The following is a 22,837-nucleotide window of genomic DNA, read 5'->3' as shown; positions in this document are numbered from 1 at the left end:
CTCAAAACTCTCCCTATAGGAATCCTGGAGCAGTTGGGGTGCATTTCCAGTCCCCCTCTCCCCATCCCGAGTTATGGGGACCTCTCCCAGTTGCTGCACTTGCTGCTACTGATCAACCACAGATGGAAACCATTTACACATTTCATTTTATTTCTCCGCTCAACAAACATTGCAGTCGTTACCCGCAGATGGATTATAGTAAAACAGTGGAAATATCCTTAATAATCCAGTTTATATCAGGAAATGTAGGTCAGAAATGTGCCGGAGTTTGCAGCCAATGTGTTCTTCATCACTTCCTTGTTATTCTATGAAACAGATTTGTTCTGTAAGATAAACATTCCTCTGTTAGAAATGAACGATCGCATTTCAACAGCAACCGGGCCGACTTACAGCAGGTTCTGCTGCTCATTTTGATCCCTTGTTCTTGGTCTGTTGGCTGTTTTTATTAGGGATGCACCGAATCCAGGTATTGGTTGGGGATTCAGCCAAGATTCTGCCTTTTTCAGTAGGATTCGGCTGAATCCTTGTGCCTGGCCTAACAGAATCTTAATTTGCATATGTAAATTAGGGGTGGGTAGGGAAATCACGTGACTTTTAATCACAAAAGAATTTTTTCCACGTTTTACTTTCCTGCCCCTAATTTACATATGCAAATTAGGATTTGGTTCGGTATTCAAATCTTTAACAAAGGATTCAGGGATTTGGCCGAATCCCAAATAGTGGATTCAGTGCATCCCTAATTATTATGAGTGCACATGGACGTACAGACCCTCCAAGAGTTTCTCACCTAATAAACTGTGAATATTTCACCTCCAATTTCAAATTTTTACACCTTAAAATGTGTTGTATGTTTTTTTGCTGTAACTGTTGCCGGTTCATTTGTATTTCAATGGGAATGAGGGAATAGGAAGGAGGTGGAAAGGATTCTGTGCTGCATGCTTTATACCTACTGTGTATCCTGTGCTTGAATGGCTGCCCCCATGGCTACACAGCAGCTTGTTTATATAAACTATAGTAGTACTTATCTGTTATCTACTGTGTATCCTGTGCTTGAATGGCTACCCCCATGGCTACACAGCAGCTTGTTTATATAAACTATAGTAGTACTTATCTGTTATCTACTGTGTATCCTGTGCTTGAATGGCTGCCCCCATGGCTACACAGCAGCTTGTTTATATAAACTATAGTAGTACTTATCTGTTATCTACTGCGTATCCTGTGCTTGAATGGCCACCCCCATTGCTACACAGCAGCTTGTTTATATAAACTATAGTAGTACTTATCTGTTATCTACTGTGTATCCTGTTCCTTTAATGCTAAATTAGTGTAGCCAGCTAAATGCAATTATATCTTACTGCAGAGCAAAGCCAATATAAGGGATTGCACAGGGAACAGACCATGGACAGCGCATTAAGGTGGATCAAGACTGTGTGAATTAAAATAGACTAAAAATAAGTTGTTTTTTTTGGGGTTTTTTATGTGATTGAGTGAATCTTTTTACCAGATGCACAAATGGGCTCAAAGCACTGGCAGCTGAAACTTTAGGGTTTAACCCCGTTGTCCCCAGGCAGGGTTCCAATGCACGCGTTGCAGATCTCTTGGACACACAAGCGGTTAAAAAGCCTTTGGCTGCCATGGGATCCTGGGAGTTGTATTTCAAAGAAATTGAAAATGTTTCTTCTATTTTTTCATAATTTCCCTGTTTCTCTCCAGAAGCGTAACTAAAAGTTTCCAAATTATCCCTAAAATTACTTTAGGAAATTGAGCTTTTTTCATGGCATCGTTATCCAGGTTTCCACTTGGCCCGTGGTCCTCTAGGCCCACCAGAGTGATCTGTGTTTAATCAATAAGGGCATATTAAGCCTTTTAATAAATCATCATGTGCATCTCAAGTTGAAACTTATATCATCTCCTCTTTTTTTTTTAGATTCTGTTCTCCAATATTGAAGACATCCTGGAGGTCCACAAGGAATTCTTGGAAGCCCTGGAGAGCAGTCTTCAGCCAGAACCTCAAACACACCACAAACTTGGACACATTTTCTTGAAATTTGTGAGTGCAGATATTTTCCTTCTGTTATCTGAAAAAAAACAACAACTTTCTATCCGCTTATTTTCCAGCCAGAGCCTCCCCCAATTGTGTTGCTTATCTGGGTTGCAGGAGGGTCCAAGTATCAGCCCGTGGTTAGATTACACGGAGGAACCGTGGCTGGTGGGAAACCTCCAAACACAATGAAATCAGCATCCCTGATAATTCCTTACAGCTCTCTAGAAAATGAGCAAAGGCACAGTATTTTTAGAAGCCATGAGCGTTATAAAGGGGGAGCTGGTTTAGATTTCTATCTGCGTCCAATGTTTTTCTTTCCTGCTCCGTCCAACAATGAGAAAAATTCAGTGATTAAATAATCAGTCAAAGTGGAAAAGTAAAGCCGAAGCAGTGGGCATTTAAGAAAATGATGCACAATTCTAATGTGTTTAATCAAAGGGGAATTTATAGCAGACCTTTTGCAAAAGATGCACAATAAGATAAAACATTCCAAGAGTGCACCAAGGTTTGTCAAACACTGTCCTTAGGGGGTGGCAAATATGGGCAGCTGCCCTGTGCTTAAAGGAGAAGGAAAGCTACCCGAAGTACTGTAGTTTATTGCCAATAGATTAACCACAAAAGTGCAAGCTAGAATGTTATATTTATTCTGTAGAATAATGTTCTATACCTAAGTTAAGATCTATAGAAGCTCTCAGTTTGTTTAGGACGGCAACTGCCATATTAGCTTGGTGTGACATCACTTCCTGCCTGAGTCTGTCCCTGCTCACTCATAGCTCTGGGTTCAGATTACAGCAGAGAGGGAGAGAGGAGCAAACTGAGCATGCTCAAGCCCTAGCCCTGGAAGTTTAAGCTGAAAACAGAAAGTCTGATACAGAAGCCCATGAGTACACAATAGAAGGAAAGAAATTTGGTGTTTGTTTTGACAGAGGACTCAGAGCAGCATTACTTTGAGGGTTTACTGGTGTATTTATATTCATCTTTCTGATAAAGCTTACTTACTTTCCTTCTTCTTTAAGGAGTAAGACGGCCCCTGCACTGATGGCAACTAGAGTAGAGGGAGAGGAATCCTTCAATATGGGGTCCCCTCACCGGCTAGCTTACCATAGGCCCCTCAAGAAGCCCCCTGTTTCATACTTCTGCCTAGTTGCTAGGTGACATGAAACCCTAACAACTGACCTAATATAAATACCAGCTGCTGTACAAGAATGAATTCAAGAACCACAAAGTGAAGTCCAATTGGAAACTCTCATGTAATATAATTCATGCTAAATTTCATCCACACGCTACACAAGTGTTTGACTTCAGAAGTCAAATAGAACACTAATATTTTGCTGGTTTTTCAAAGCTTAGGAAGTGAGCAACAATATCAGGACGAGCATTCAATGCATGATATCAGTATATTGCTGTATTATCCTCTGAATATACTCAGAGGATGATTAATAATGCTGCTTTGGGGCTATGGCGATATTCATGCTAAAGGGGCTGAGTGGTTACCTCAAGATATAAGGGATAAGTTCTGGGGAATAGAGAGTTTCTTCAACTAGAAGGAACTGATTTAAGGGCAGCTCTTGGGACTAAGGAGTTATACTACTATGAGACAGGTAACATTAATTAGTATGAGGTTACTACTGTTACCTAGGGCAAACGCTGGTGACTAGGCCTCATAACATCCTCTTAAAATAATAGAATATTAGAAGTTAAATGAATTGTTGTCCAAGATGATAACCATGTAGGGAGCCCGAACAGCCCGATGTTGACCCCTATCTAAAATCACTTTTTTGTCCTCTGGAATGTCCAGGTAAAGCAAGCCTGTCGTCTGTCAAAGCAGTAGGGAATTCAAAATGTATATCATACCCAGTCTGAGAATTAGACTGGCCATACACTTATGGTTAGTTGCTCAGCCTCTTCAGTCTCGGCAGCTAATCTGGCCTATTTCTGGGGCTGTCAGGAGGTCCTGTCTGATTGATATCTGGGTGAAAATCACTATTTCAATAGTTCCTGTCCCGACATGTCTCCATAGGTCCCTATTAGACGCAATTGCTAGCCCTTACCATCAATGGTCAGATTTATACGTTTCAATGGTCAAGGGTTGACAAAACCAATTGGCAACTCAAGTAGGAACTGCAATGTGTGAAACGTGTCTCTCTATGATGCCAGGATGCCCCTAGCTCGTTGAAATCCCTTGCACACTTCATGGATTTGGAGGAGAGAAAGATGGCGAAAAGCCAGGCTCCTGCCTGTTTCCTGGTGCCTGGGAATTTCTCTTCTGTGTTTCCTTCCTTTGAATTTGTTATTCTTGGGCAGACAACACAGTACTAATGCTCGTATCTCTGCATTTCCTTGACTTGAGCGATCCTGATTCTGTAAGTGGATGGGGAGCCTGAAAATATGACTCGGGCAAGTGGCTTGACATGGCGCTGGAAGAAGGATGTAGTTGATTATCTTTGGAACACTAAGGGGCCGTTTCACTAACTTCGAGTGAAGGTTTCGAAGGTAAAAAACTTCGAATTTCGAAGTTTTTTTTGGGCTACTTCGACCATCGAATGGGCTACTTCGACCTTCGACTACAAAGGATTCGAAGTAAAAATCGTTTGACTATTCGACCATTCGATAGTCGAAGTACTGTCTCTTTAAAAAAAACTTCGACCCCCTAGGTCTTCATCTAAAAGCTACCAAAGTCAATGTTAGCCTATGGGGATGGTCCCCATAGGCTTGGCTAACTTTTTTTTATCGAAGGATATTCCTTCGATCGTTGGATTAAAATCCTTCGAATCGTTCGATTCGAAGGATTTTATCGTTCGATCGAAGGTATTATCGATCAAACTATCTGCGCTAAATCCTTCGACTTCGATATTCGAAGTCGAAGGATTTTAATTCCTAGTCGAATATCGAGGGTTAATTAACCCTCGATATTCGACCCTTAGTGAATCGGCCCCTTACTAATTGTGGGATTGAGGGCAAGCTGTGCCCCAAAAGGCTCTATGAATGTCATAATACAGCTCTTTTAGTTTATAAAATCAAAACTTGTCGGAAAGGCAAAACAAACTGAAGTAGCTAGCACTATGACGCCTACTGGTTTGGTCCCATAATTGCATTCTTATAGAACATAAATTAAGGTTCCATTGAAGCTTGAAGTTGAGGTTCTGCTTGAAGATCTTCACCTTTAAGAGGAAATGTTAGTCATTCCTGTGTTGAAGTACTGTACATACAGCTGCTCTCTTAGTAATCTCATCACGCAGCCAACATAAGGCAAGATCAGCAGTAAATTCGGCATATGAGGGGCGGGCATTGGACCTTGGGACCCTTCTCACCTGTGCAAACTTTGCTCTCCATGCATTGTGCTAGGGGTGGAGTATCTGTTCCTACCAGATGTTTTCATGTTTCCTTCCTTCCGACAAACACAGCAGTTTGCCAAAGCTCATGGTGACTCGTCTCGGTCAAAGCCAGATTTTCGTTGCTCCCGAAAAACACATCACTAGCCAAGTCAGCTGATCTGAAAAGCAATAATATATATTCTGTAATGTTCCCAACTCACTCCTTTAATATACATAGTTACATAGTTAGTTACATAGTTAAATTGGGTTGAAAAAAGACAAAGTCCATCAAGTTCAACCCCTCCAAATGAAAACCCAGCCCCATACACACACCCCTCACTACTTTTAATTAAAATTCTATATACCCATATCTATACTAACTATAGAGTTTAGTATCACAATAGCCTTTGATATTATGTCTGTCCAAAAAATCATCCAAGTCCCTCTTATAGTCATTAACTGAATCAGCATCACAACATCACCCGGCAGTGCATTCCACAACCTCACTGTCCTGACTGTGAAGAACCCCCTACGTTGCTTCAAATGAAAGTTCTTTTCTTCTAGTCTAAAGGGGAGGCCTCTGGTACGGTGATCCTCTTTATGGGTAAAAAGGTCTATAATGGCAGGGGACCTTTTTACCCATAAAGAGGATCACCGTACATCTGGCTTTAGGACCAAGGTGACAATCCACGCTGGAGAAATTGCATATCTTTGGCATAAACTTTTTGACCCAGTTAACCATAGATATTCCAGGCGACTTCAAAGTCAACCTTTTTCCCAAGATTCTAACCCTGGCTCCTTAAATGGGATGATGAAATGTAAACAATGATTTGTTGGTTCTCTTGCCAAAACTCGTTCCAACTTTTGTTCCGTTGAAGTGCAGTCTTTTGATTTCAATTAACATTGTAGCTTCAGTAAGATCTGTCATCAGGAAGGGTTTTGTTGGGAGGAGTGTACATGTAACCAAGCTCCTTTATGTGGGAATTATCCTCACTTTGTGTTTGGATTACAACTGTGTACCTGAGAGCTTTCTAATAAAGGGTAGACAGAGTTCCTAGCAATATTGAGCTTTAGGCTGTGTTTTCATTTGCTGACTCATGTGTTGTGTAAAGCTCTAATAGCTACAGTGGGACTTAATAGTGTCTTGATTTCAAGTCTATCCCTGATCACAGATGGTCCTACCTAAGAACGCCCAACTAGACATTGATGGCCAAGCAGTGTCGGACAAGGAAGGTCCAGGCCCACCGGGGCTGCTACATCGGGGTGCCGCATGCACCCGGTCCCTGACCCCCCCGCCAACTTCAGGACCCCCCCTTCAGCAGCTGCCTGCAACCTGCCCTGACTCGTACCTGCGATTTTCTTCTATCAGTCAGGATGGGGAGAGATCACCCGGCAGGTCAGGCATGTGGGAGCAGGTCTGGGCCGGTGGGGGCCCACTCTATGGGTTTACTGACGGGTTCAGGTCGACCTTCCACTCCTCTTCACGGGTGCGGGTTGAGCTCTTCTCCTGCTCTCCCGTCCGCCATGTTGCGTTACCGGCTTCCGACTTTCGGGTTCTTCTTTTATAGACGCTGCTCCTGCTCGCTCGCCCCCTTTTGTGATGTCATCAGCGGGTGCGGTCAGGCGCGGGTCTATGAAAGGAACCGGAAGTCGGGCGCGGGCTGAGGGAGGGCGGTTTAGGGTCGGGTGTGGGTTGGGAAAAACCCAGCCTGCGCATGACTAGCCCCCTGGGCTTTTTCTCGGTGTCCCACCGGCCCAGTCCGACCAAGTAGCCAAGTTGCATTGATCTCATGGATTGTGCCACCTGGAAGATTTCGGCTGTGCACCTTCTGGCCTCATCATACCAAACCTAGTCATGGGTCAATCTAGATTTCAGTTTTGTCCGTTTGATTTGAGGTAGTTGCACCATAGATTGATCAGCATCAGAGATGCTCCAACTGCTGGTTTAGAAATCGACTTTGTATGAAAATGGTCCAGAAGTAATCTCTATTGAATTGTATCTATTATTTTAGCAATACGACCTAGTTGACCATTCATGACCTAGTTGATCATCTCGTTTAGCCAGGGACACAAGTGAGTGGATTTTGCTTAATTTGGCTATCTGTGTATTGTCCGAATCAGTCTGCGTCGTCTTTGAAGAACCTGATCGTTTGGCCCTAGGGTTGAAGAGCCTGGGTAGAGCCATTGCCCAGAGACTGATAAACAATGGGATTTTCTGCAAAGCTGAAATGTTATCTGAGTGTTCCCATATCCTATATGCTTTAGGAAGTTTGAATTCCGTTAAATATAGACTACCCTATTACCTTTGTTTCCTTGCTTTTGAGGTCTATTTTAAAAAATGAAATACTGTCTCTCACTTTTGTGCAAGTCAGACACTGTTTGCTGCAATCATAGTTGCAAAAATGAAATATAGGAAGTTTAGGCTGCTTTGTTCTCCTTTTTGGTGCCTGAGGATGCGACTTCAGATTGAGATGTGACCAATTTTAGATATAGGCACATTCTAAATTTCATTGCCGGATCTTTCGTTTGCTGAAGTGTGACTCTTTCTGTCATAATACTGACATCTAATTAAAAGTTATGAATGACGAGCGCCTGGTGGAGGAGGGAGGCTGCTGGGAAGAGGGGAAGGGTGTGTGAAAGAAGGTTTTGGATGCTCCTTTGTAGCTTCTTTATTTGCCCTTACTGTGCATTGGGTAATAATACTGAATATTGCTCTTATAAATTGTTTTATCCTGTCAAATAGATTGTATGGGATAAGGGTATATGTTACTCTGTGCCTATAACGTTCACTCTATGTAAATTTGTATTCAAACGTATGGCTTAAAGCTGTCATAGTGTTTTCCTTAGAGTGTACAATATAAGAGTATACCTAATTGTTTTCAGTATGTGCCAGATTTGATTCTTTTAACCAAAGTGCTCTTTACATTTTTTTTTGCAAAAAATAGGTATTAAATTAGCACAGGAGGCGTCTAATTGGTGGAGTGGCTCTCATGCAGGAGCCTTCACCCTACTCAGCAGCTTCTAATTGCAGGAATGGGACCATATGCAGGATCCTTCTAATTGGAGAGTTGGTGGCACACAATGCAGGAGGCTTCTAATTAGAGAGGGGGTGACACCCTACCAAGGAGGCTTCTAATTGGAGGTGTGACATCCTATGTGGGAGCCTTCTAATTGGATAGGTGATGGCACCCTATGCAAGAGGCTTCTAAATAGAGCGGGTGTTGTCTATGCAGGATGCTTCAAATTGGAGGGATGGCACCCTACTCCGGAGGCTTCTAATTGCAGTGGTGGGACCATCTGCAGGAGTCTTCTAATTGGAGAGGTGTTGGCACCCAATGCAGGAGGCTTCTAATTAGAGAGGGGTGGTACCCTACAGCGGAAGCTTCTAATTGGAGGGGTGGCATCCTATGCAGGAGCCTTCTAATTGGAGAGTTGATGGCATCCTATGCAGGAGACTTCTAAATGGAGCGGGTATGGGCTATACAGGAGCCTTCTAATTGGAGGGGTAGCACCATACTCAGGAAACTTCTAATTGCAGTGGTGGGACCATATGCATGAGCCTTCTAATTGGAGAGTTGGTGGCACACAATGCAGGAGGCTTCTAATTAGAGAGGGGGTGACACCCTACCAAGGAGGCTTCTAATTGGAGGTGTGACATCCTATGTGGGAGCCTTCTAATTGGATAGGTGATGGCACCCTATGCAAGAGGCTTCTAAATAGAGCGGGTGTTGTCTATGCGGGATGCTTCTAATTGGAGGGATGGCACCCTACTCCGGAGGCTTCTAATTGCAGTGGTGGGACCATCTGCAGGAGTCTTCTAATTGGAGAGGTGTTGGCACCCAATGCAGGAGGCTTCTAATTAGAGAGGGGTGGTACCCTACAGCGGAAGCTTCTAATTGGAGGGGTGGCATCCTATGCAGGAGCCTTCTAATTGGAGAGTTGATGGCATCCTATGCAGGAGACTTCTAAATGGAGCGGGTATGGGCTATACAGGAGCCTTCTAATTGGAGGGGTAGCACCATACTCAGGAAACTTCTAATTGCAGTGGTGGGACCATATGCATGAGCCTTCTAATTGGAGAGGTGGTGACACCATATGTGGTGGTGTCCTGTGTAGGAATTCTTCTAACTGGAGAGGTCTCACCCTACTCAAGAGGCTTCTAATTGCAGGAGTGGGACCATATGCAGGATCCTTCTAATTGGAGAGTTGGTGGCACACAATGCAGGAGGCTTCTAATTAGAGGGGGGGTGACATCCTACCAAGGAGGCTTCTAATTGGAGGTGTGACATCCAATGCGGGAGCCTTCTAATTGGATAGGTGATGGCACCATGTGCAGGAGACTTCTAAATAGAGCGGGTGTTGGCTATGCAGGATGCTTCTAATTGGAGGGGTGGCATCCTACTCAGGAGGCTTCTAATTGCAGTGGTGGGACCATATGCAGGAGTCTTCTAATTGGAGAGGTGGTGGCACCCTATGCAGGAGGCTTCTAATTGGAGGTGTGACATCCTATGCAGGAACCTTGTAATTGGATAGGTGGTGGCACCCAATGCAGAAGGCTTCTAATTAGAGAGGGAGTGGCACCCTACACAGGAGGCTTCTAATTGGAGGGGTGGCACTGGCAACCTATGCAGGAGCCTTCTAATTGGAGAGGTGGTGGCACCCAATGCAGGAGGCTTCTAATTAGAGAGGGAATGGCACCCGACTCAGGAGGCTTCTAATTGGAGGTGTGGCATCCTATGCAGGAGGCTTCTAAATATAGTGGGTATGGGCTATGCGGGATACTTCTAATTGGAGCGTGGCACCCTATTCAGGAGGCTTCTAATGAAATGAACCAATTGACCTTCATCCTACTTAATGAAGGAGAGGCTTTTAAAGCCTCCTTTTCTCAAACATTGTTCATTAAAAAGTGCAGAGGTGCTCAGGGGTACAACTCTGTTCTTTATTACCCTATCCAGCACGTGCATTCTCATAGCTCTGTCGTTCCACAAGGTCTATAAAGCATGACATCTCCATCTGCTTAATGTGCCATGGCGCTAATCCCGTCCAGGTGGCGACAGGAAGCGATGGCGGTGTAATAATGTGGTTTAACTCCAAGAGAATGTTCATTTCCTCTGAGCTAACATTTCTATAGCTATTTTTTTTTTTTTTGTTCTTCCTTTGGAAAAAGTGACCTAAAGGAGTGGACATCAGCTGAGCTATCAGACTGCTCCTCCCATTCATTATGGATGGTCAGAGGGCAGGAAGCTTGGCTCTTGTCCGGGATTCAGCCATTCACAATATCTGTGATGTCAGCTTTGAGCCTTGGAAATATCTGTCCTCACGTTGGCCCTAATCTTTGAACAACAGAATGAGCTTTCATGGACGACCCGTTTGATGGCATTTGCACTGGCAGCGCATTCCATTCCCTGCGTCCACTATCCACGTGCCATAAATGGGTAGGGAAATAAACAGGGCCCACTTTGTTTTAAATCTCCCCAACTGCTCTGTATTTGTGTGTGTGTAGGGAACCAATTGTTTTTGAAATTGGAGACAGTCTCGGGACACAGTACTGATAAAGTCTGGCCATGGAAAATATCCATTGCGGAGGGGTCTACTATTTATAAACAAAAGCAGCATGGCAGCTCCTGCATACAAAATATGAGGAGCTGTGCATCTATTCATATAATATAATTTATAAGAAATTAGAAGTGACAAGTCGTTATTTTTCAGGAAATGATTCTAGTATGAAATTAATGTTGGTTTTCGTGATGGCAGCAAGGATATCTACCGTTCCTCTCATGTCGCTCTGGGGAAAGGAATTCAATAAGTCCTTACGGCTTCCTGTTATGTTCTGCTATAGCCGATTATGGCCTTTTTTGTAGAGGATGTTTAAATGCAGAACTGTCCATTTCCCTGACCTGCTGAATAGCCGCACGTGCAACTAGTGTTATTAAACCCCACTGCGGGCGCATGTCCTCCAACATGCGCTTAACTTGAATGCATAGAGACCCTTCCTTGTTTTGATTCCATTAGATACACATGTAACCCATCTAAAATATAAAATTAATCAGCCAGCTTCAGGAAGAACAATGAAAGCAAACATCTGATTGGCTGTCAAACTTTACTGGAGTTGATAGTAAGAGATCAGAGCAAATTTTGACTTGTGAATTGTTGAGCCAACACCAGTTGGGGACTGATGCTGAGGTCTAGCAGCCAATCAGCTGTGTGCTTTATTTTAATGGCACTAGACCCGCAGACTAGCTGCCAGTTGGTTGATCTAGACGTGACCCAGTTTATTCAGTATTAACTGAGTTTGTTGCCCTGGCTCAATTCCCTAAAGTGTGGCCCCTGTTGATCCTACTTTTAGACCCGCAGGCAATGGAATGGAGATGCACATTCTTCCACTGCATATCACAAAGCTTGATCCTAAACATCCGGAAAAGGTTAAGCCTGTACTTTGGTGGTGGCCGCTTGCCAGCGAGGATATATTCCGTGACGATCCTCAAAAGGAAGCCATAACAATTCTATCAGGACAAATTAAAAGCTGTGTCTGTCTTAATTACCCTGATACCATCTTTCCTGTTTCACACAGCCCAACCCACTATCAGCTGGTACCGACGCCGTGTTTCCTCGCTGACGTCTTCCCAGTAGTCAGGGGAATAAGGTGTCGAGTTCTTTGGCTCAGCCTGTAGGGAGAATGATCACCGTGCAAGTTTGGATGTGCCCTCGTCTGCTGCTCTGCCAGCTCTTCTGGAATTTCAGAAATAACTTGACAGAATCAATGTGTTTGGCAGGAAAAACTCTAGTGCATATAAAATGATGAAGAACCCATTTTTAGGGGGTTCAGGTCCTTGTTGTGTTACTGCAGAAGACCGTAGAGGAAAAGTAATGCAACATGGCTGGGCACAGATTCAGTGGCACAGCTACCAGGTGGCGGGGGTGAAACTGCTCTGAGTCAACCCAAGAGGTCCATGATGTGAGAAGCTGAGCTGTGGCCCACTTCTGTCCACCATATTCCTTCTCAGCCATCATGCTGTGCCCCTCGATACCATTACTGCACTCCAACTGGGATGAGGAGGGACATCTCACTAGTGAGCACAAATGTCCTCTCTGAGCTAGAAGACTTTTTTGCACTTCTGTGCGGACCCTGGTAACGTTCTGTGGACCCGAGGCTTTTATGGCTCTGTTACCTGCAGCAGGCTGCTCTAGTTTCTGCATAGCTATGTAGAACGTATTAAAAATAATTGCTGTTCATACTGTGACATTTTAGGGCTCATTTACGTCCATAAGTGCAATTTCGGACACGATCACCAAGTTTTTTCCCCATAATGGAGTGCTTTCCCCCAGAATTGCACGGCAGCAAGGGGGCATTTAGCCTGATGCAATGCATGAAAATGAATGCAATTGTGCTTGTTTGCTGGAAATCAGACAGAATGCACTGAGGTAACCCTGGACTGGTTCCAATGGATTGCAATCTGTTTTAGCAAAACATCTACTTAAAGGAACAGTAATGCCAAAATTCAAGTGTTTTAAACTAATGAAAATGTACACAGGATACACAGTAGATAACAAATAAGTACTACTATAGTTTATATAAACAAGCTGCTGTGTAGCCATGGGGGCAGCCATTCAAGCACAGGATACACAGTAGATAACAGATAAGTACTACTATAGTTTATATAAACAAGCTGCTGTGTAGCCATGGGGGCAGCCATTTTAAGCACAGGATACACAGTAGATAACAGATAAGTACTACTATAGTTTATATAAAGACGCTTATATAGCCATGTGGGCAGCCATTCAAGCTAGAAAAGGAGAAAAGGCACAGGATACACAGTATGCAAGTATACAATGAGATTATTCAGAATTTAGCTCCGAATTAGGGAATAGGTTTCTCCTATAGACTCTATTTTATCCAAATAATCCAGATTTTTTTTTTTTTAAAAGTCCTTTTTCTCTATAATAATAAAACAGTAGCTTGTACTTGATCCCAACTATCCTTATTAATAAGGATAGTTAATAATCCTTATTGGAAGCAAAACCAGCCTTTTGGGTTTGATTAATGTTTACATGAGTATGAAGATCCAAATTACGGAAAGACCACTTATCTGAAAAACCCCAGGTCCCGAACATTCTGCATAACAGGTCCTATACCTGTACTGAGTGGAGTCAGCAGAATGTCATTTTACTGAACCAGCCAATCAGCTGGAGGGGAGCATATAGGATAAATGAAAAACCTTAATACTGCAGGCAATAGTTAATTTCATTAGTTGCTGATTTTACTTTGGGATAAAAAATAATATTTTCTTAAAAATGGCCCCTCTGTAGCACTTTAGATGTGCTACTCTCCCTGTGTTTCAAATGAGGGGTGGTTGTGTCCTAACGGTCCCTGCCAGAAGCACAGTAGGAGGGGGACAGACAGCCAATCACAGCCCTGCATTCACACAGTCAACGGCAGGCTTCAGTTCCCTATCAGGTCAGCCTAGCTGCTATACTACAGTGCAGTGGGCTGAAAGCTGCCGGCGACCCTGCACAGCCTGGGAAAGGAGGCAGCAGGAAGTGGAACAGATGGGTGGGACTGGTAGGGTTTTTGGAGAAATTTTAAATAAATCAGCCCAAAACATAAGCAAATTCCATCTATATTTAAATAGTTTAATGCACATACATTCTTGTTTTTCATGCAATATGTCTCCTTTAAATGTGCCATTATGTGTTCCTGTGACTTGTTTATTATAACTCCCAGGGCAAATAAAAACCTAGGGCCCAATAGGCTATGGAATTGTGATCCCCACAGTGGAAATGCATCTGTGACTAAACGCTTCTGTCTTTGCTCTCCCACAGAAAGACCGTTTCTGCGTCTACGAAGAATATTGCAGCAATCACGAGAAAGCTCTGCGGCTCCTCATGGAGCTGAACAAGATCCCAAACGTCCGAGCGTTTCTACTGGTAAGTACAAACCTCCCCACCGCTGGCTTCCAGGTGAAGAACAGAGTCGGCCAGGCAGGCTAATGGGAAAATGCCCTGAGTAGCTTTACTTCCCCTTTAAAAGTTAAGATCTTGCAGCTGTAGATAAACTAACTGCGGCATTGTTTCAATGGTACATGCAGCGAGAACCATTAGTGCATTGAATAGCAAGAGACAGGCAGATACTGCTTTCCATAGCAATTACATTTACAAATATATTTTTTAAAAACACAATGAATATATAATGGGAAGCTTCTTCGAATAACATTTTCTCACTTTATGAAACATTTTTATTTTCTGAAGATGCCTCCCCCTGACGATACATGCCCTTTAAGAAGCAATTGGCATCTCAATTGTATTTCCTGGATTAGCATTGATTTGACGAGATGTCTTCTTTCCATTCTTTATCTGATTGGGTTGCATTGCTCTCCCAGCACCACTTCTGCTCTGAGAAGGTGGAACAATAAAAACCATTAATGTGAAGCAGAAATTCCTACTAGGGATTCTGCCGCAGTCAATTAAAGTTATTAACATGTTCTCTTTATTCCCCTGCAAAAGTGATTTCCCTCCAAGTACCAGTGAGCAAATATACCTATTATAGTTTTCTTATCTCTCTATATTGTGTGCCCAGAACATTCCTTCTCTGTATATTTGTATTTATACATATGGGAGGAGGTGTCACATTGTTTCCCTTAGACAGTACAGTATGAGGGTATAGCTTATTGTGTGCCCAGAACATTCCTTCTCTGTATATTTGTATTTATACATATGGGAGGAGGTGTCATATTGTTTCCCTTAGACAGTACAGTATGAGGGTATACTGTAGCTTATAATGTGCCCAGAACATTCCTTCTCTGTATATCTGTATTTATACATATGGGAAGGAGGTGCCATATTGTTTCCCTTAGACAGTACAGTAAGAGGGTATAGCTTATTGTGTGCCCAGAACATTCCTTCTCTGTATATTTGTATTTATACATATGGGAGGAGGTGTCACATTGTTTCGCTTAGACAGTACAGTATGAGGGTATAGCTTATTGTGTGCCCAGAACATTCCTTTTCTGTATATTTGTATTCATACATATGGGAGGAGGTGTCATATTGTTTTGCTTAGACAGTACAGTATGAGGGTATAGCTTATTGTGTGCCCAGAACATTCCTTCTCTGTATATTTGTATATATACAGATGGGAAGGAGGTGCCGTATTGTTTCCCTTAGACAGTACAGTATGAGGGTATAGCTTATTGTGTGCCCAGAACATTCCTTCTCTGTATATCTGTATTTATACATATGGGAAGGAGGTGCCATATTGTTTCCCTTAGACAGTACAGTAAGAGGGTATAGCTTATTGTGTGCCCAGAACATTCCTTCTCTGTATATTTGTATTTATATATATATAGGAAGGAGGTGCCAAATTATTTCCCTTAGACAGTACAGTATGAGAGTATAACTTATTTTGTGCCCAGAACATTCCTTCTCTGTATATTTGTATTTATACATATGGGAAGGAGGTGCCATATTGTTTCCCTTAGACAGTACAGTATGAGGGTATAGCTTATTGTGTGCCCAGAACATTCCTTCTCTGTATATTTGTATTTATACATATGGGAAGGAGGTACCATATTGTTTCCCTTAGACAGTACAGTATGAGGGTATAGCTTATTGTGTGCCCAGAACATTCCTTCTCTGTATATTTGTATTTATACATATGGGAAGGAGGTACCATATTGTTTCCCTTAGACAGTACAGTATGAGGGTATAGCTTATTGTGTGCCCAGAACATTCCTTCTCTGTATATTTGTATTTATACATATGGGAAGGAGGTGCCATGTTGTTTCCCTTAGACAGTACAGTATGAGGGTATAGCTTATTGTGTGCCCAGGACATTCCTACTGCAACTGCATCCCTTTAACTCTGATTTCTTTTTCATTGCAGAGCTGCATGTTGCTGGGGGGCAGGAAGACCACTGACATCCCTTTAGAAGGATATTTGCTGACCCCAATTCAAAGAATCTGCAAATATCCCCTTCTTCTCAAGGTATTTGCATTAACCTATGCGTAACTGCCAGCTGAGCTGCTCCCAAAAGAGTGGGGCTTACTATAAATTAAATGGGGCATAGAGTAATGACCTCTTGGTTTTGTGTGGCTGATGGAATATCAAATTATAATATTATTTTGATCACAATGCCCATAAAACTCCCAGCACCCTCTCGCCACCTTATTTCACAATATTTCATACAAATCAGTGAAGCTCTCCATGAATACAAAGTAGGATGCGAGTAGTGAGAAATCAGGGAAATATCTGTTTGTGCACCGAAATTACAGGAAATGAGGGGTTTTGTCTCTCATTAACAAATTCCCCTTTTTAATTCCTGTTTTATTTTAAAGGCTGGGGGGGGGGGTTGCTGGCTTCGCAGCTGTGTTTATTAGATTGCAACAAAAATTGAATTGTGAGACTATGTTTGTATAAGTATATTTAAATTGTGTTTGCATTTTTCTGCTGCTGCTTTGTGTTCCCGGAGTGTAAACAAGTGGATCTCCTCCTGAGCCAGGTTTATTTCCCCTTAAAGCGATAGCATCATCATCATCATCATATCAAAACCTCTTTCTTTGTAGAATTTTTAGTTTTCTGTATTATTAGTTTCTGTTGCATTAGAGCAGTGGTTTAGAAACAGCATTGGGTACAAGCACATATTTCTGTGTTTTTTTCCAGTTATTACAGTTTTGCTAATGAAGTAAATTGCCCATTAAGTTGTGAGTAACTTTCCCCATGGGACCTGTTATCTTATATTGTTACAATTTCTTAATTGCTTATCTCAAAATTGTTTCAAAACTATCTTATCTGTTGCTCTGGGTGTTCTGGGCTCTCTGCCAAAAGCTAATTAAGTTAGAAACTTTGTTTCTTTTTCTGGCTGTTCAATGCAGAGAAAAACTGGACTTTCCAGGGACTGCGGGTTGAGCTGTCAAAAAAGGGACTGTCCCTCTAAAACCAGGACAGGTGGGAGGTATGCCCTATGCTTTGTGCAGATCAGGGATGAAACTAGAAAGAGGGGTCGGAGCCTAAATATAAATGCCGGGGATGTTTTATATTAGGGATGCACCGAATACACTATTTTGGATTCGGCCGAACCACCGAATCCTTTGCGAAAGATTCAGCTGAATAATGGAACCAAATCCGACAAAAAGTCACACGATTTCCCTCCCTTAATTTGCATATGCAAATTTGGCTCGGCCGGGCAGAAGGATTCGCAAATCTCCCATCATTTTGGAAACAGAAAGAGGGACAACATTTTTTCTGACCACGCTAATTTTTGTGACCATACCCACTAATTACCATGTCCATTTAATGCCCGTGCCATCTGATTTTATATTATACAGGTATGGGATCCATTATCTGGAAACCCGTTATCCAGAAAACTTGGAATTACAGAAAGGCCCTGTCCCTTAGACTCCATTATAATGAATTAATCCAAATTTTTTTTAAAAAATTTCCATTTTCTCTGTAATAACAAAACAGTAGCTTGTCCTCGATCCCCACTAAGATATAATTAATCCTTATTGGAGGCAAAACCAGCCTATTGGGTTTATTTAATATTTATATGATTTTCTAGTAGACTTAAGGTATGGAGATCCAAATTATGGAAAGAACCGTTATCCGGAAAACCCCAGGTCCCGAGCATTCTGGATAACAGGTCCCATTCCTGTATGTAATAATGTATGGGTTTGTGTGTGTTTTGTACTTTTTGTAGTTCAGTGTGACTGACACCACAATCTTGCTATGCCTGGCAGGCCGGGTGCACAAAGGGTTAAATGGTTGTGATTGCTCTATATTATTGGACTCTCTGTATGTGTTAGAGGAAAGGCGTTTGGATATAATAGCAAGTTGCAGCACTTACGTCATTGTTCATATTCTTTTTCAATGCCTGTAGGGCTCCCTGTGGGGATTTTGTTAATAAAAATGTCCCAACCACGCAAACCTACAGATCTGATTCCAGAACATTTCAATCAGGGATACCATAATATTGGATCTAACGTGAATATTTCAAATTTACATTCATTTGTACTTCTTTTAGGGGCAAATTTACTAACCTCCGAAAATTCGCCAGCGACGGCTTCGCTCACAGCGCAACACTTCACCAGGCGTAGATTCGCCAGGACAACGCTAATTCACTAAAATCCGAAGTTGCACTAGCGTTACTGCGCCAAGCGAAGCAAAGTTGCGCTAGCGTTGGCTAATTTACATACGCTGGGAAGTTAAAGTTGGACGTATATGTTGCAGCAAATACATTACACTACACAAGCCCAGGGAACCTTAAAGGGATACTGTCATGGGAAAAAATATTTTTTTCAAAATGAATCAGTTAATAGTGCTACTCCAGCAGAATTCTGCACTGAAATCCATTTCTCAAAAGAGCAAACAGATTTTTTTATATTCGGTTTTGAAATCTGACATGGGGCTAGACATATTGTCAATTTCCCAGCTGCCCCAAGTCATGTGACTTGTGCTCTGATAAGCTTCAATCACTCTTTACTGCTGTACTGCAAGTTGGAGTGATATCACCCCCTCCCTTCCCCCCCCAGCAGCCAAACAAAAGAACAATGGAAAGGTAACCAGATAACAGCTCCCTAACACAAGATAACAGCTGCCTGGTAGATCTAAGAACAACACTCAATAGTAAAAACCCATGTCCCACTGAGACACATTCTGTTACATTGAGAAGGAAAAACAGCAGCCTGCCAGAAAGCATTTCTCTCCTAAAGTGCAGGCACAAGTCACATGACCAGGGGCAGCTGGGAAATTGACAAAATGTCTAGCCCCATGTCAAATTTCAAAATTGAATATAAAAAAATCTGTTTGCTCTTTTGAGAAATGGATTTCAGCGCAGAATTCTGCTGGAGCAGCACTATTAACTGATTCATTTTGAAAATATTTTTTTTTCCCATGACAGTATCCCTTTAATAAAATAAAGTTGTTATATTGCCCTACTCATTAGCCTAGTGTATAGTTTATGTGTCATATGTTAGGAAATGTTGGGGGGAAGCTGGTTACCCCCAAAACAAAAAACCGCTATCTTTCAGCCTATCACCCCGAAAAAGGAAAAGACACCAGCGTTTTTTGGGACTTAGAAAAATTTTCAACTATTTTTTGAGGAACTCCTATCTATCGCCTGGTCTGAGGTGGCGAAGGCAAGTCTGGCGCAAGAGATAACATTCAGTAAAATCCTTATTTTAGTTAATTTGCGTAGTTACGTCCATTCGCCAGAGCACAAATTCGCCAGGCGTTAGGGAGTGAAGTACAGTGAGAGTCTATCTCCTTCGCTAGCGAAGTTACGCCAGCGACCGTTAGTAAAGTACTGAAATAATGTCGTGCTGGCGAATTTTCACCTGCGTTAGTCACTTCGCCCTTTAGTAAATTTGCCCCATAGAGTGAGAGGCACCACGTACAGGCTGCTATTGAAACACTGAAAATTGAACCCAGGGGTAAATCCAAAATTCATGCCATAAAGCAAGACAAAGCTTCTCTTTTTGCCTCAAACAGATTTGAGTAACGTAAAATACAGCCCTACCTCATATTGATCATATGTTCTCTTTTAAAGGGCAACTAAAAGTTTGATCACATGTATTCATATCTTAATAGTCATGGTTAATCGAACTTTGCTAATTAAGGTAGCTCCACCACTGTCCCCTTAACAGCTAAGCATTGTTTCCATTTTCTAATCCACTAGGGGCGCTGTTTCATCAGCGTGATGTGATTAATACTTTGTTATTGAATTTATAATCCTACTGTATGGGAGGAAGTATCAAAGGGGATTCTGATTTATATTCCTAACTGCAGGGCTGCCTTTCTGTAACGTTCAATCCACACTTTATAAATCTCTTTCCTGAACACCCAGTGAAGACAGCGCAGTTGGCAGAGTTTCAGAAACATCTCGGACGGAATGCATAGGTGTTCTGTTATTAATAGGCAAGGGATTCCCTGATCGGTCTGGTAGAAATCATGTCTGGGATGGATAAAGGGAACCAGAGAAGTTAGATTTAGAGACATGGCTGGGCTTTGTTATAGATGAAGTTACCTGTTATACACAGTGGGCTCTTTTCCTAATGATTCCTAATTCCTACTGATATGCACAATTAAATTCACATAGTACAGTGCATAGTATGTTGGTACGGATATGGGACCTGTTATCCAGAATACTTGGGACCTGGAGTCTTCCGGATAACGAATCGTTATGTAATTTGGATCTTCATACCTTAAGTCTACTAGAAAATCATATAAACATGAAATAAACCCAATAGGCTGGTTTTGCCTCCAATAAGGATTAATTATATCTTAATTGGGATCAAGTACAAGCGACTGTTTTATTATTACACAGAAAAAGGAAATACATTTTTAAAATTTGAATAGTCTATGGGAGACGGCCATTCCATAAGGGTCTGGCCACACGGGCAGATTCGGGGAGATTAGTCACCAGGCGACAAATCTCCTCTTCTTCGTGGCGACTAATCTCCCCGATTGGCCTTCCGCCGGCTAAAATGTAAATCGCCTGGGGGCAGGCACACAGAGAGCTTTGTTTTCTGAAGTTGCCCGAAGTTTCCTAGTGAGTAAATTACAGGGCGACTTCGGAAAACGAAGCGCTCCGTGTGCCTGGCCCCAGGCGATTTTCATTTTAGCCGACGGAAGGCAGATCGGGGAGATTAGTCGCCCGCGAAGAAGAGGAGATTTGTCGCCCGTTTAGCCTATGGGAAAACGCGCTGAGGCAGTTCGGGGAGATTGTCGCTCAGAAGACGAGGCGATTAGTCGACAGGCGACAAAATCTCCCCAAATCTCCTCGTGTGGACTAACCCTTAAGGAAAGCACCTAATTGGTTCCTTTGCATCTCAGAGGTAGGAGGAATGTTGTGCAACATACTAATAGGACATTGTACAGTGTCAGAGATTATTACTTGTATTACACTATGATTCCAACTAAGATATAATGAATCCTAACTGGAAGCAGAGCCAGGGCATTCGAGTTTATTTTAAGGGCAAGTCAACCCCAAAATAAAAATTTTCTTAATAAAAGAAAACATAATTCTAAACAACTTTCCGATATACATTTATGAAAAATTGTCAGTGCTTTTTAAGTTATTTGTAAAACAATTGCTGTTGAAAGCAGCATTTGCTTAACTCCTGGTTGTTACTTTTTAAACAATGTTGCAAAAGTCTTGGTTCCCCAGCAAAGACAGGTCTGTTAATCAGCTGCCTTGTCTTACATTGTATCAACAGTCTGAGAAACCAGGACAGAGAATAGAAAGGCACAGACAAACACTGCTTGAAATAGCAAGGTATATACAAATAACTTAAAACCATAGAAAGTTTGTTATTAATGTATATTGCAAATATGGAGCGGCCGGGGGGCAGGTCTGGACCAGCGGGGGACCCGTGAGAGCTGAGGCCCACCGGGTTTTTCCCCGGTGTCCCACCAGCCCAGTCCGACCCTATTCCCATTTAAAAAAATGTGTACTCACTCAAAAAGAAAAATTGCCAGTGCGTGGTTTGCTTTTAAAAATAATTATTACAAAAAACCACAGTTTGGGCAAAATATATAAGCTCACGAGGCACGTCAAGGCTCCTCATTGTACGTGAGTCTTACACTATCCATTGGCATTCTAAGTTTGTGGTGCATTTAAAATCAAGTCCCCCAGAAAGCAATGCAACGGAGTAGTAAGACCAACAGTGCACTTAACTTTAACTCAGAAGCTCTAGTAAGAAGCGGGGAGGTTATTAAGCCCAAGCCTATTAACATACACCTGTCAATAATTCCCTGTTTTAGGGCTGAAATCCACTGTGCGTCTTCATCAGATCCGACGTGATGAGAGGAAGCGGATGCGCGGAGACGGATGCGGCGAATATAAGGTAAGTAATAGAAATGTCGGACCTTGTCACTGCGTTCATCTGACACAACACGACTGTCGAATGAAGACACAACAGGTGTTCGCATCCGACAGTCGTGTTGTTTTGGATGCCCCCAGCGATAAGGTCCGACATTTCTAATACTTAACTTATATTCGCCACATCTGTATCCTCGCATGCACTTCCTCTCAGCGCATCGGATCTCAAGAAGACGCATCGTGTAGTTCTACTCTTAAAGGCTGAATGGCAGCTACAGGCAATGTTTGGCTACAATTAGTACATGAGACACAGAAAGAAATCTCCAGCTAACACGGCCTAACACACTCTGTGGCGTTGACCAGCTGCTATGAACGATAAAATGCCAATATTTGTAGAAAAATGAAAGAGAAAAATTGCCAGCGCATGGTTTGACTTATTACTAATAATTATTACAAAAAAGTTAGGTGTTAGTACCCTGTACCACACTTTGGCCAAAATATGTTAGCTCACGTGCCATGTCAAGGCCCCTCTTTGTGCATGAGTCCTACCAGGGGCGTAACTACCGGGGGAGCAGGGGGTGCAATTGGGCCAGGGCCTGCACCCCCGCAGGGCCCCCCGGCAGTCACGCGCCCACTGCAGCGGCTGCAGCGCTGCACGGAAGAGGC

The 22,837-nt window shown here is 42.5% G+C and overlaps 1 protein-coding gene across 1 annotated transcript in view; it reads left to right on the top strand.

Moving 5' to 3' along the window:
- prex1.S (phosphatidylinositol-3,4,5-trisphosphate-dependent Rac exchange factor 1 S homeolog) overlaps nucleotides 1-22,837 on the top strand; it is a 168,949-nt gene that overhangs the window by 59,857 nt on the left and 86,255 nt on the right. Inside the window, exons 3-5 of the mRNA XM_041579090.1 lie at nucleotides 1,928-2,050; nucleotides 14,179-14,283; nucleotides 16,237-16,338. Coding sequence (XP_041435024.1) covers nucleotides 1,928-2,050; nucleotides 14,179-14,283; nucleotides 16,237-16,338 — 330 coding nt within the window. The remainder of the gene's footprint in view (nucleotides 1-1,927; nucleotides 2,051-14,178; nucleotides 14,284-16,236; nucleotides 16,339-22,837) is intronic.

Source organism: Xenopus laevis, chromosome 9_10S (assembly GCF_017654675.1).
Source record: "Xenopus laevis strain J_2021 chromosome 9_10S, Xenopus_laevis_v10.1, whole genome shotgun sequence".
Lineage (NCBI taxonomy): Eukaryota > Metazoa > Chordata > Amphibia > Anura > Pipidae > Xenopus > Xenopus laevis.
This window is presented reverse-complemented; position numbering and strand designations above follow the sequence as displayed.